Raw genomic sequence first — 13,244 nt, forward strand, 5'->3', positions numbered from 1 at the left:
GAGAGAGAGAGAGAGAGAGAGAGAGAGAGAGAGAGAGAGAGAGAGANAGANAANNNANANAGAGAGAGAGAGAGTACAAAACTGATCAAATTCACCAACATCGATGCATATCAAGCCTATCGAAGTTTTCGCTTGTGAGCAAAACACCTCCGGCTCTTTGCTGCTTAATCGAATAAAACAGATAGACGGTAAAATAGATGAAACTGCATCCATATGCATTCAGTCAACAATAGAAGCAAAGGAGCTTACGAACGTAGCAGGATTGAAGAGGTCTATGCACTCGACAAAGTTCTGGACAGACCTGATAATTCTAATTCGGTAATTCAAACTTCGGGTTCACTGCGTTTTTGACATACTTGACGTAACACGAGTAAAGCTCAATCGATCGCGCGGTGGAGTTTCAAAGCCAAATATATAAATGCGAGGAATGTGAAGAATGAGCCGAGAATAACCACCGACCATGTATCATTCGCCAAGCGTTTGCCGCGATAGCCGTGACCGGTAATTTTCCATATCTGACTTTCCAATCGAATCCTCTCGAGAACTAATAATATAATCGGGAGTCTAATGGAATCTTTAGGCACCGCGATAAAGGAATGACTAATGCATTTTGGTTCGCGTAAAGTATAAAAGAAGAGAATATCCTCTTTAGATCATTTCTCTTTATTTTGCCATTTCAGCTTCGATCTTCCTGTATTTGCATTTTTATCGCTTTAACCCTTTAAGGACGAGCATCATAAAACTGCTCTCTCTCGTTTTATGCGCCACGCCAGGACTGAAAGAGACGATAGAGTTACGATAGAAGATTTTAAAAATAATGTTAGAATATACATTTCGTATTGGACTATCGTCTGATTGTAATAATTTTTTATGTACGCGATATCATGAAAAATATGAAAATATACGTCTTTCCGCAACGTATTCATCAATATGAATTCATAAACGTGAAACGCTGTCATTCTGAATTTCTCGTCGCCCGACGGGGGTCGCAGGTGGAATAAGTTCTCATTTTTCCAAGTTTTAACGATCCAATCTTGGGGAAAACTCGAGAAATACGAACGATGTCGCGCGCGTTGAGAAGCTCGCTTCTCTGTTCCGCGTATCGCGAAAATCAAAATTCATTGAGAGTAATGCTAAATAGCGCCGTTTTTCCTTCGAAACAGCGTGATATTACCCTTTCATAAAGCGTTATTTGATCCCACTGTTTTGCTCGACATTATACTTATTGCATTGTCAAAATTACTTGAAGAGTTCATAAATTTTCCGTATAAATATCAATTTGTCCAATGAATGATATTAGACATAATTTCCTGTTGCTCGCTTATGCAGTCGCACTGAAAATCAGTATCATCGAATATATGACATCTAGTTTAGTGGCGTTGAAGTTGTCAAAATTGTCGTTACACCAAATCGATGTAAATGTAACAATTGTAGGCAAAATCGAAACCTAGATAACTTTCTGCATATTTGTTGAGCTTCAACCGATGCAATCTAACAATGGCTGCAATTTGTGGAAACACGATTGGATTGAGAGTCTATTCAAGTAGTAACGGGAAGCTCACCTTAATCAAGATCCGCGGTAGCGAATTGCCAATTATGTTACAAAGAGCGTGCAATATTACCATCATCGGCGGCTGTTAATTTTGATACGAATTACCGGCAATACCGCGAGTCCTCAATGACCATGCTTGTGCAACAATTGCATTCACAGCAAGAGCAGGCAAGACTGTATCTCGCGAATTCCTGCCTCTTTTTCCCGATATATCGAAATATATCGGAAAGTAGATCATCCAGTAACTTTATTTTCATCGAGTGGTTTCACTTCGAAATTCTATCTCTCTAATAAGCACCAATTGTTTCAAGAATAATACGAAAATCATAAATTCAGATTAAGATCGACATATTGCTGTCGTTTTAATTGAAGATGAATTTCAAGAATTTAATTGAAATTTTCAAGATTAAGATTAATAATATCCTGTGCGCGCGCGCGCGCACACACACACACACACACACACACACACACACACATACACACACACACACACACACAAGTGAAAATATTATATAACTAATATTAAAATATAGGAAGAATATCTTTCGATAAGAAATTTTTCATCAAATATTAGAAAATATCATATATCTAAATGTCTTATATATATCTTGAAATAGAATGATAAAATAATTAAGCTGTCTTTGGCATTATAAATCTTAATAGCAAGGAAATTACGTAATAATATATATAAATTTACTAAAATTAATTTGTGACAGTTTTTATTTTATCTCAACGTAATCGCATTACGAAGATTTATTTCATCAGCGATTTGATATCATGCATCAATCGAAAATTATTAATTAATTTTGATTTCGCACAATAAGCCGATTTTACTTACAAAAAAATGACAAGATTTTTTTGTCATTTATATTTTTTATAAATCTCTACTCGTCGGAGAGCAATCTCCTAATTATTAGATATTCCATACTTATACATTCATGTATATGTTTCATAATTTGAAAAAAATATTTCGTAAAATATGACTGTATATCATTGCATTTTCAATTAAATTTAATATTGCGTTCAGTTTATTTATCTTAATATCTATAATATATTCACATGTCACTGCATTTTCAGTTAAAGTAATATCGTGTTCAGTTTATTTATTTTAATGAAGATCGTATTTAATATAAAAATTAAATAATTAATCAGCGTCACAAGTACTTATAATAATAAAATTAAAGAAATTAATTATTTCACGTAAACAACATAGCATACACTTGACAAACTAACAATTGTATAAATACATTATCAATATGGATAGCTGAAATGCACAAATGTGCACGGCGAGCACTGTGATACTAAAGCTTTAGGATAAATTGTTCCGTTGGCATAACGAACGTTCCTTCGTTAGCTGTATTCGAGTCGCATAGCCCCGGCAGCGCTGAGCAAGAACATGTGCTTGCAATCAAGATGTTCGATAGCCAAGAACCAATTAAGATTACAAAGAGAAGTCGATGGCTACAATATTACTGCATTAACCGAGACCCGAATCGTGGCCGGCACGGAACGCGCCAGAGAGGGTTATTCTCTTAAATGTAACCTCGTCCGACGCTTGTTAAAGTTAATGAATTCCGAAGCGTATAGTATAGCGCGGGCGTATATAGGAGACGTGATATTTGTCAATGTTGTTAATATACGTGCTTACTTATCTACAGTAGGGAGGATCAAATTTTCCAAGAAATTATGCGTATACGTATAACTATAACAAGGACACGAGTAAGATAAAACGTGTTTAAAAGCGACAAATTAATATATCAGAGAATATTTATAGGTGTTGGAAAAGAAAATTTTGCGAAAACTCGTTGCGAGTTGTAATATTTTTGCCAAGGTATTACGTGGCTACAACATTTTTATTATAATTGACGTATACACGTGCAATTTTGAAATGAAGAAATATTTTATTCGGACTATGGAATACGCGCTCGGACGTATTCATTCGTCTTTCCTTCGCGCGACGAATTTCCCGGTAAACGTCGCAAATCGGAAAGCCCATATTTCGAAAGTAACTCTTCATTTGGCCGGAGGCATGTGGCTCGTAGTGTACGCGTGTATTTCCTTCCGGTGCAATGCGGCTCGACGGAGCTGCTAGCTAGTCGCGGCTGTATGATTTATTCAGACGGCACGGCGTAACCCGCGAATATTGTTTGCGCAACGGTCCGCGGGAATAGAAGACATCGGCGTTCCATAAACAACACATATATTTTGGAAATAAGAACGGCGAGAAATGCGTCTGGTTGCATCGGTCGTGTTCGATTGCGTTTGATGCATACATATATATATATATATATATATATATATATATATATAGTAGTAGAGAGAGAGAGAGAGAGAGAGAGAGAGCTATTTCAAAGAAGTCTTCGCTATTCCAACTAGAAGATCTTTTCTGTCTGTACATTGTTTCTTCCTATTCTCTTTTTCGCATATTATATGTGATGTTCTACATACAAGGGAAAGGAATATTTAAAGGAAAAATTTAATAAAATTGAGAATTATTTAAGAATTATAGAAGTCTGTATATATTCAAAGAAATTACAGTTATTTAATTTTGAACTACGAATAATTAAAATATTCATATATTATCTATATAAACTATAAATTTAAAAAAAAACAAAGAACTTTTCAGTGTTACTCGTAGCCCCACGCGGGACAATGCCGAATCTCTTAGGTTTAGTTCTTTGTTCAGAACTACAATAAACTACGAAATATTACACTATGACCACAACATTCTGTAATCTGTTTTACTGAAAATAATAGAATGAATAAACCGATGCAATCGAGTCAAACGCGACTTATGTACGACATATGCCAATTTTATTTTTACTTATACAGATTAACTTTAATCTTAGTTTCAATTTACTCTCTACCTTTTTTCTAATTCTTAGAAAAAGTTAAGATTAAAATTAAATTGGTAAAAACAGGCATTACTAGAACTATCTTGAATTCACCATACAGTTACCGCAAACAGTAAATAAGAAATATTAAGGATATTAGGTTTACAGAGTTCTTATATATGTAAAATATACAATATGCGAAATATAATATGTACTCACGTACATACGATAGGACGACTATTAATACGGATCCGCGGGCGAACTTCGTTACAAGAGCTATGTGATTTTCCATGCAAATTGAGTTGTTCGCCTGTCATTATGCTAATAAAAGTAATGGCGCGTCGCATAGGGATAATGCAGCTGTCGTAAATGAACCATCGCGATCAGCATCGGAGGTTCATCGCGAAAGGATGCATCGCGAATCGCGACGTCGCGACATTCTTTCGCGACCGACCGTTGTCAGCTCGCCGTGACAGGTGGCTGATGAGATTGCGCGTGGTGAAAGTTGCTCCGGGAGCAACGCTCACGGCTTCTCCTCATCGCGCACGTCCCTTCATTACACGCGGACAATACCAGGGAAGAAGTGGAAAATGTTAAATTCATTGCGAGCGAGAGGGAAAGCGAAAGATGCCGGATTTGTCTCACGATTAGTTTTCACGACCTGCGAACAACGACGTCAGGCGCGAAATGGAATTAGCCGCACGAGAAGAAACTTAGGAATTATCGAGATGAGTTTTCTCACACCGCTGCAGAATTATCTCGGAGAGATAAGGAGTACCAGATTTCTCTCCTCGTGCAAAACACTATACGTTCCAAATATTTCCTAATTTTTTCTCGCGCATTAAATTAGGAATACACAAATGTTTTTTTTTACATACGCGCGTACTTTCTATTTGAAATTTGAATAATATTCTTTCCAGTCAATGTTTCGCGAAACGCTGCATATATTCGTTATGTCATGCATGGAATACATTTTCGTCAGGGCTAAACGTAACAGCTCGTCGCAGTAATTTCGATACGCGAGCATCGTACGTAGAGTTTCGTGATAGTAATTGCATTTATGTAAGATACGCGCGTTAAATTGCTCTGCCGGCGTTGAAAATAATGACGCGGCGATGTGTGTAATTAACGCGCCGTCATTGTACTTGCGCCATTTAACCCAGGTTTTCCCCCGCTGTATTAATAATGTATAGGACTCGCGAGAATTAGAGGTTTGCGCTTCTTCTCCTCTTATTTTCCGCGTACCGAACGCGAAAATGCAAACGGTGCACGTCAGTGACTCGTTTCTCACAAAGCGAGCGAGAGTCCACTGGAGCTGTGGTGCATCGTGGGACTGACGGCGGAAACGCGTCTGCTGCCACTCCGCGCGGCGTTACGTGCGTGCATAATGCATATCGCGTGACTCCGTCACGGATCCGGACAGTTACAACGTGTACACGCGTAACAATATCGCGTATCACGGCGAATCTCTTTCTGCTACCGACGTCTGGCATTTTAATCGAAGCCGCGCGAAAGAGAGCGAGAACAAGAAAGAGAGAGAAAGAGAGACAAAGAGGGAAAGAAGGGAAGCTAGAGAGAAATGGATTGCCAGGAATGCGTATCTTCATACATACAACGCTAGTGTAACAAGTGACATGCGTACTGATAAAAAATGAAATGCTCCGCGCGCTCTGTCGAGATACCTTTGCCATGTCTCTCCTGCGCGTACAGTGTGATGTGCGTACTTCTAAAGCACCTTATATATTGTATTATAACTGACTGACTAGTTACATTGTAGCGCAATTACATTATCCCTATGTTAGATCTATGCTAATGACATTGTTACGTCCGGTCGTATCTTGCAATCGCGATCGTAAAAGGAACGAAACACTTTTATATATAGTAAAATAAAGAATTTTTATTACGACGCGATAAACGTCCCACTAATAGAACGACACATTCAAGCCGCGAAGAAAAAAAAAGATCATGCAACTAATCATGTACGATACGATTATACAGTTCGCAAGACCGAAAGCGATTCTTTTTTTTCCCTGTTATTCACACATCGGTCTGTTAGAATAAATGGAAACATTTTATCTTGACACGATGCATTAGATCCTAGTTTTTCTTTGTTACATACAAAGATGAGTGGGTTCATAGAGAAAACAAGGCTACTGTAATGACGGTTTATCGCAATTAAAATTATACTTGCTGACTACGTTGTAACAACAATTACATTATCTGCCGGTAGATCTATATTAATAACCACTGCAATAATAACTCGTTTTTCTTTTTTAACGTCCAGATGTTCTTGCTCGAGGCTTATCTAACCATGCAGCCTATTATGCGTTTGTCAAGAACGTTAAGAACGAGAATTAGTAAGCGATATTCCGGTATACTTATAAATTTGTTTGCGATTAGTTTCCTACTACTCGGCCAAGCAACACAATTAAATGAAAAAGAGCAGTTATTTTTTTAATTACTTCAATATATATTTTCGTTCAAATCTATTCCAACTTGTTTTTTTACCTCAAGATTACGATTGAATTTTATGAATCGGCCATACATTCTCATAAAATGTTGGTTCTCAAGGAAAAATCAAAATCGGTCTTAAATAATGGATTTAACGAAAAGTGCAATTTGTAAAACGTCACGTCGGAAAAACTACAGAACTGCGAAGTACACCCGCTGTGCTTTTACGAGCTGCAGGTTCAGCATACCGACCAATTACACCTTCCACGGTTAGGTGGTTCCCCGTCTTAACGGGCAGTTAGTGCGAACATAAATGTCTCTGCTGCATGCTTTTAATTGCCCGCTTATAGCACCGCGCGCGATATACCTATGCGATGGTGAAAAAGGCAGTCGCCGATGTGGAAATTTGAAACGCCATGGTATGCGAAGCGAGCGATACCTGCCTCTCAGTTTATTTTCAAACGGCCGGTGAAAATCGTCAATCAGGTTTCGTCAAGCTTTGAGAATCCCCTAATAAATTTTAAGACGGTATTTCTTCGGCGAGAGAGGCTCTTCAAACGTTATTCCGTTTATATACCTATTGAATCTACAGGGATTTAATAGTGACATCAGAATACAATCACGACGCGAGATCGCAAAATTATGTACATTCCTTTCTAACACGCTCCAATAGCGAATAACATCGTAAATCTGGCCCGACCTTATTATAAGTCACTTAACCGGTATTCGTTTTCGACGTATGCATTGCGTGGGTGTACGATGCTCAGATTGTGAGGGCCGTGGCGGAAGACTTAACCGGATACATCCTCAAGTAGGAATACTTGAATTTCGGTTATTAATTTCATGAGGGGCGCGACGGGGTGCTACGACCCCCTCGTGCGTGTCAAACCGGGGTTGGCCCTTCGTCGTGACTCGCCCTTGGGATCCCCCTGAGACAATGATCCCCCGTGGCGCTGGATGTCTCCGACGACGTCTAGGGACCCCCATCGGGACGAATGCCATAGTCTCCATTTTACTACTATAGAGACGTCAGTTATCCGTCCCATCATTTCGTATTCGAGTCTGAGGGTTTGCAGGTCTCTTTCGTCTCTTCTCCCCTCAATTATTGGACTATATTGTAGTCGCGCAAGATCACATTATTCCACAAAAAGAATGATTTTATTGAGAGATCGAAAAATTTAGATAAATGTAGATTCGAAAATAATTTTGTCTTTTGTTTGAACTATCAAAATAATTATGTAGAAGACTAAAACTGATTGCTAGAATATCGAAATTTTTTACAACATTGTTTTTATCATATTTGAGTTTCTTACATAATTATTTTGATGAACAAAATTTTCAGATCTGTATTTTAATTATATTTTCAGCAAAGATTCAGCAAAGATCATTTCCATTCTACTATGTAGTTTTTTTTCAATAATAAAAATAAAATAATAAAAATATTAACAAATAAATAAGATTCATTTTATCTATGTATATTTGAACAATTAAAATAAACTTGTAATCTATATTTCCTTCAAGCGAATCTTATTTTTGAAACATCTCTCGCAATCAATGCTGCATGATACAAGTGAAAAGCACTCAATAATTTGTACAATTAGCATACAATTTGTAATTAATTCGTATTTCATGTTGTAAACATCGTAATTATTTTAACTAATTAAACATTTACTATTCTCAACTATTCCTCCTTCATTATTTTGGGTAGAAATGGAATAATAATCATCGATTGGATAGGCCTTCGACCTACGGATAAATTCTTTAAATGCAATGTATTTGTGTAATTTGAAGAGTTGAGGAAAATTGCGGATAAGTACTATTCGGCGCGTACGTCGAACGATTTACGATTTCAATAAATGTCGAAAGATAGCTACGTCTCAACTTCGATATATCCATCGCGCATATCTAATTGTAAATATTTAAAGAAATCAAATAAAATATACTTACGCCCTGAAGATTGTTCGCAGCAGTGTCCACACGAAAATTATTCGTCAATCCCAAGATGTATATATGTAACATACAAAAATATGTACCGTTAATGGTACCGATCGAAAAAGTTTTACCACGCAATGTTTTTTCGAATTACAAATTATTGCTACATGCAGTTTAAGGTTCTGTTTTGCCCTCGTGCGGCATACTTTTTAACGATTAGCAATGTAAACTACATGCATGCTGATATGCGCAAAACTTCTCGCCGTTCATGAATGCACCCTACGAGCTCTCGTGCCTACGAAGGAACCGGCGCTCCGCAATTAATTGCCGACCATCGGGGCACGGCTTTTCTCTCCCGGCTCGAACCCATTACTTTGTAGCATTTGGCTGGTAACTTAATGACCTATACTCACGGAAGTCGGATCCTGAAACAGAAAAAGCGTGAAGCCATGGGTTAGACATGCTACTCAAAATTCACAGTGCGCTACGAAACGTTTAATTTTCAATTTTAAGGATCGAGCGTAGCAACGGCGGTGGCGGCGGCGGCAGCGGCACTACTCCTCCCGGTAGCCAGTTCCCGCTTTATTGCTCCTTTTTAAATTGCATTCGTTTAGAAATTCCGCTCGTACCACTCTCGTCGGTTGTATTATACGTAGTTGAGTACGTGCTTACATGCAGGATGGGGGAGAAAGAGGACAGTCGACATTATGCAGGCATAATAATCGGATTGTAAATCGGCCGTGCGACGAAATAGCGACCTGCCCCCGTGCTACGTGCATAACGCAGTTATGCACGCAGTTTCTAAGTATAAAGACGTTCGTCAATTTGTTATGCATGCCTCGGTGGGACGAAAATTGCATTTAATTCGCCATCGCTCTTACCCGGCGACCATCCGCGGGGCTGCGGCTGCCATGGACGCTACGTTGACTACATAAATGTAGATGTTCCATTTAAAAAGCCATTTTCGCGTGTTTAGCATAATACGTAATCGCGCGAACCGCCGGTCCGTCGGATCATCCCTGCCACGTCGTCTGCGAAAGGTTACCGCGTCGTTAACCATAAGAAAAAAAAAGAGAAGCAAAATATCGTGAACCAAAATATTCCTCGACCGACATTCTCCGAACAGTTTATTCCCCGCGCAAACGAGATTCCATTAAAATATGATACGCGAGGAATTTTGAAATTTTTTTCTATCTAATTATTATATACAGTCACAAAACAAAGCATGAATTTCTGCTTTTCATTCAAATTTTTTTTAATGAAGAGATTATGACGTCATTATTTACTTCTTCTCTTGACGATTATGTTATGATAGTTACACATCATTATAATTAATGCTCGGAAAAAAAAATCATCATTTTTCAATCTAATTTTTATGCACTAATTTATATGCATTATTTATTTATGCTATTTATATAATGTGCACAATCTGTTTTCTTTTTTTTATTTTTCCTAATTCTCTCTGGCACATATATTTTTTCGTTGACAGAAAATTTTGTAGCTAACTACAGTTTCGTTTAAAAACACAGCGGTACCGGTGACGCGCGTTTCAATCAATCTGCAAATAAATGGCAATTCAACGCGACGCGTCGCGTAATTCACACGATGTGCACACCCGTTCTCGTTCCGCTCTCTTTACTCTTCGGTGGACAGTTTTACCACCTTTCGATAGTATCGGTTGTCAAGCAGTTCGGCGAGAAAAACCCGTTGTCGAATCGCCGGTATATCGAAATCATGCATTCACCGTACATCGCCGCAGTTCAATGAAATCTCCGGCAATGAACGTCGACGATAAACGGTAAATTTTGGTTTAATTAAAACTCGACAGCTTGTGTAATTCTCTAATCCTCCTTAATTCGAGACAACATGTACTGTACGTGTCGAATTATGATAAACGTGTGAGAAGAAACGCGTCGGCGCGTTTCCACCGACCACGAGAAAACTTTCGAGAGCGCTGTTCGCGGCTAAAAGGCGGAAGACGAGAACCGCGTGTTTCGAATCTCGATTCGACATCCTGAAGCAACGTACAAGATAGATGGTAATACGATTATCTATGGGGATGCTCCGCGCGAACGCAGGATATACATGCAGTTATACGCGATTGCTACCAGCGGCCGTTATGAACACAGAGTATCGCGCCAATAAACGTTTGTATGAGTACAGAAAAAAAGAACATAAGAACGTAAATCGAGCGAGTCGAGAAAAGAGCGAAAGACGGAGAAAGAAGGAAAGAAAGAGAGGGGGGGGGAGAGAGGTTTAAGAGAAGAAGAGAGAAAGAGAAAGAAGGGAAGACGAGAGGATACTTGTGGAGAGGCTTGCCGCAAGATCGCTTCGGCTCCGGAATTTTAACTTTTAATAATAAAGCGAGGGAGTCTCGCGTTGTTACGTTATGATAGCGCACGCGAAGAGAGGGCAGAGGATGAAGGGGGGGAATGGAGAAGGGAGCGAATTAAAGGCGGTAGAAGGAAGTTCTCTCTTCGTCTTCGGCTCACCTGCGGCCGGAGTCCAGGGTAAACCGCAGCACAGGGTACCGCCGCCACCGCGTAATTGCCAAGCTCTCACTTACCGGTCGTTCGATTGATTATTATTTTTACGCGCTGCGACCTGCCTGACCCCGCCGTGAAGCGTGTGCAAGAGCGAGTCGATCGGCGATCGCCGCATTGCGCGTCTTAGATCTCGTCATTAAGGCATCGCTGCGCGCGCGGGCGCGACGGCATGTTCTCCATATTATATCGATGGCGTTTTCAAAATTCTTTCTTAAACAAAAAATTCGCAGTTTTTTGCCAAACATTTTCATCTGAATTTGACAATTTTCTGAGAATTTTTGAACTTGTTTTGAAATCTGCATGGAAAGAACAGTTTTGCTGAAGTACCTAAAAATTTAGCTATATTGAGAAAAAATGTACTAAATTCTAATAAATATTTGTTTGAATAGTGCCAGTTAAATATGTAATTGTAAGTGTAAACAAATGTTTGATACAAGAATCATTAATTTGATTTAATTATTATTATTTTTTTATTTAGCAAATATAGGTATCTGTTTCATAAATAAATGTTAATATTAGTACTATTGAAACGACTAGTTATTAAAATTTAATATCTTTTTCTTCCAGTAGATACAGATTAGAAAATAATTACGTTGGACTATCAAAATAATTATATAGAACGTTCGAGTTAATGTTAGAGAATATCAATATTTCTTACAGCATCATGCTTGCAGAGTTTCCTGTAAAGATTTTGATTGAACAAAATTATTTTCAGATCTGTATCTAAGTTAAATTTTTAGATTATAGTAATTCTGCATAATCGTTCATTCCATGTAGATGATCCAATAGATAGATTGTTCAGTTATTAATTTATTAACAGTATAAGTTAGTCTATACTGTCTATACTTTTTAATGGAATCAATCGCGCGTTTATTGTAATTTGCAAGCTTTACTTTTCGATGTATTTGAATCTATCCAAATCTATCGCTGAGCGGTCTGTCGGTCGATCAGTCGGTCGGTCGGTCGGTGGCGAGCTATTATCTTTATATACCTCGACCCACCTGACCTTAATGTACCGATCACTGCCGCTCCTTGAATCATGTTATTAAACCGCTTGATCTTATGGACAAAGGTTGCCAGGTGTAGGGAATGGCGAAATCACGCGAGAGCGCTTCGAGAGAGTGTTCTTTTTCTCTTCCTTTTTTTCATAATCAAAATGTGAATACACCGGAAGTCATGATCGTATAATTAAATAACAAAGTAGGAATTCCTCAGAGAGATTGGGTGGTGGATCGCGCGCGGGCTTTTTATGCGCAACAGAGTGCGGCGGTTACGCGGCTTAGCTCGACGCGGCGCAAACAAATTAAAACATCCGCCTAACGTTGTTGCATTTTAAGCGACGCTTTATCTCGCCTGCAAAGTTTGTGAATACAAACGCGAATCGGAAGAAAGCGCAAAGGTGGAAACGGTGCAACGCAACGCAATGTAACGTAATGCAGAAAGAGAAGCGTAAGCCTCGCGATGTCTTCCTCACACTTTTTCTTCAACAAGAAGCACGAAGTAATTGGATTTGCAAAGGTGGAAAGTCGTGGATGCAGGAGAGAAGAAACCTGGCGAGAGAAGCCGTGTAACACTGTAGAAAAGAGGCACACAATGAGCTGTATAAATAAAAAGCTCAACGAGCGAGTCTTGCCGAACGTAAGCTCGGAGAGAGTTACGAGACCAAAGAAAACCTGCCCGCGTTGTTCTGAATAATAATTACATTCCACCACTGTTTACGTTACAAAGTACAGAAAATTTTCCAAAGAGAGAGAGAGAGAGAGAGAGAGAGAGAGAGAGAGAGAGAGAGAGAGAGAGAGAGAGAGAGAGAGAGAGAGAGAGAGAGAGAGAGAGTAGAGTAGTAAGAGTAGTAGTAGTAGTAGTAGTAGTAGTAGTAGTAGTACGTAGTACGTAGTAGTAGTAGTAGTAGTACGTAGTAGTAGTAGTAGT

General features: G+C 38.8%; 1 protein-coding gene across 1 annotated transcript in view; it reads right to left on the minus strand.

Moving 5' to 3' along the window:
- The window catches only part of LOC105617008 (ankyrin repeat domain-containing protein SOWAHB), a 123,875-nt gene that overhangs the window by 37,702 nt on the left and 72,929 nt on the right, over positions 1–13,244 (minus strand). Inside the window, exons 7-8 of the mRNA XM_012198589.1 lie at positions 9,183–9,194; positions 8,785–8,787 (exon numbers count right to left, since the gene is read on the minus strand). Of these exons, the coding sequence (XP_012053979.1) occupies positions 8,785–8,787; positions 9,183–9,194 (15 nt within the window). The remainder of the gene's footprint in view (positions 1–8,784; positions 8,788–9,182; positions 9,195–13,244) is intronic.

This window comes from Atta cephalotes (assembly GCF_000143395.1).
Source record: "Atta cephalotes unplaced genomic scaffold scaffold00011, whole genome shotgun sequence".
Taxonomy (NCBI): Eukaryota; Metazoa; Arthropoda; class Insecta; order Hymenoptera; family Formicidae; genus Atta; species Atta cephalotes.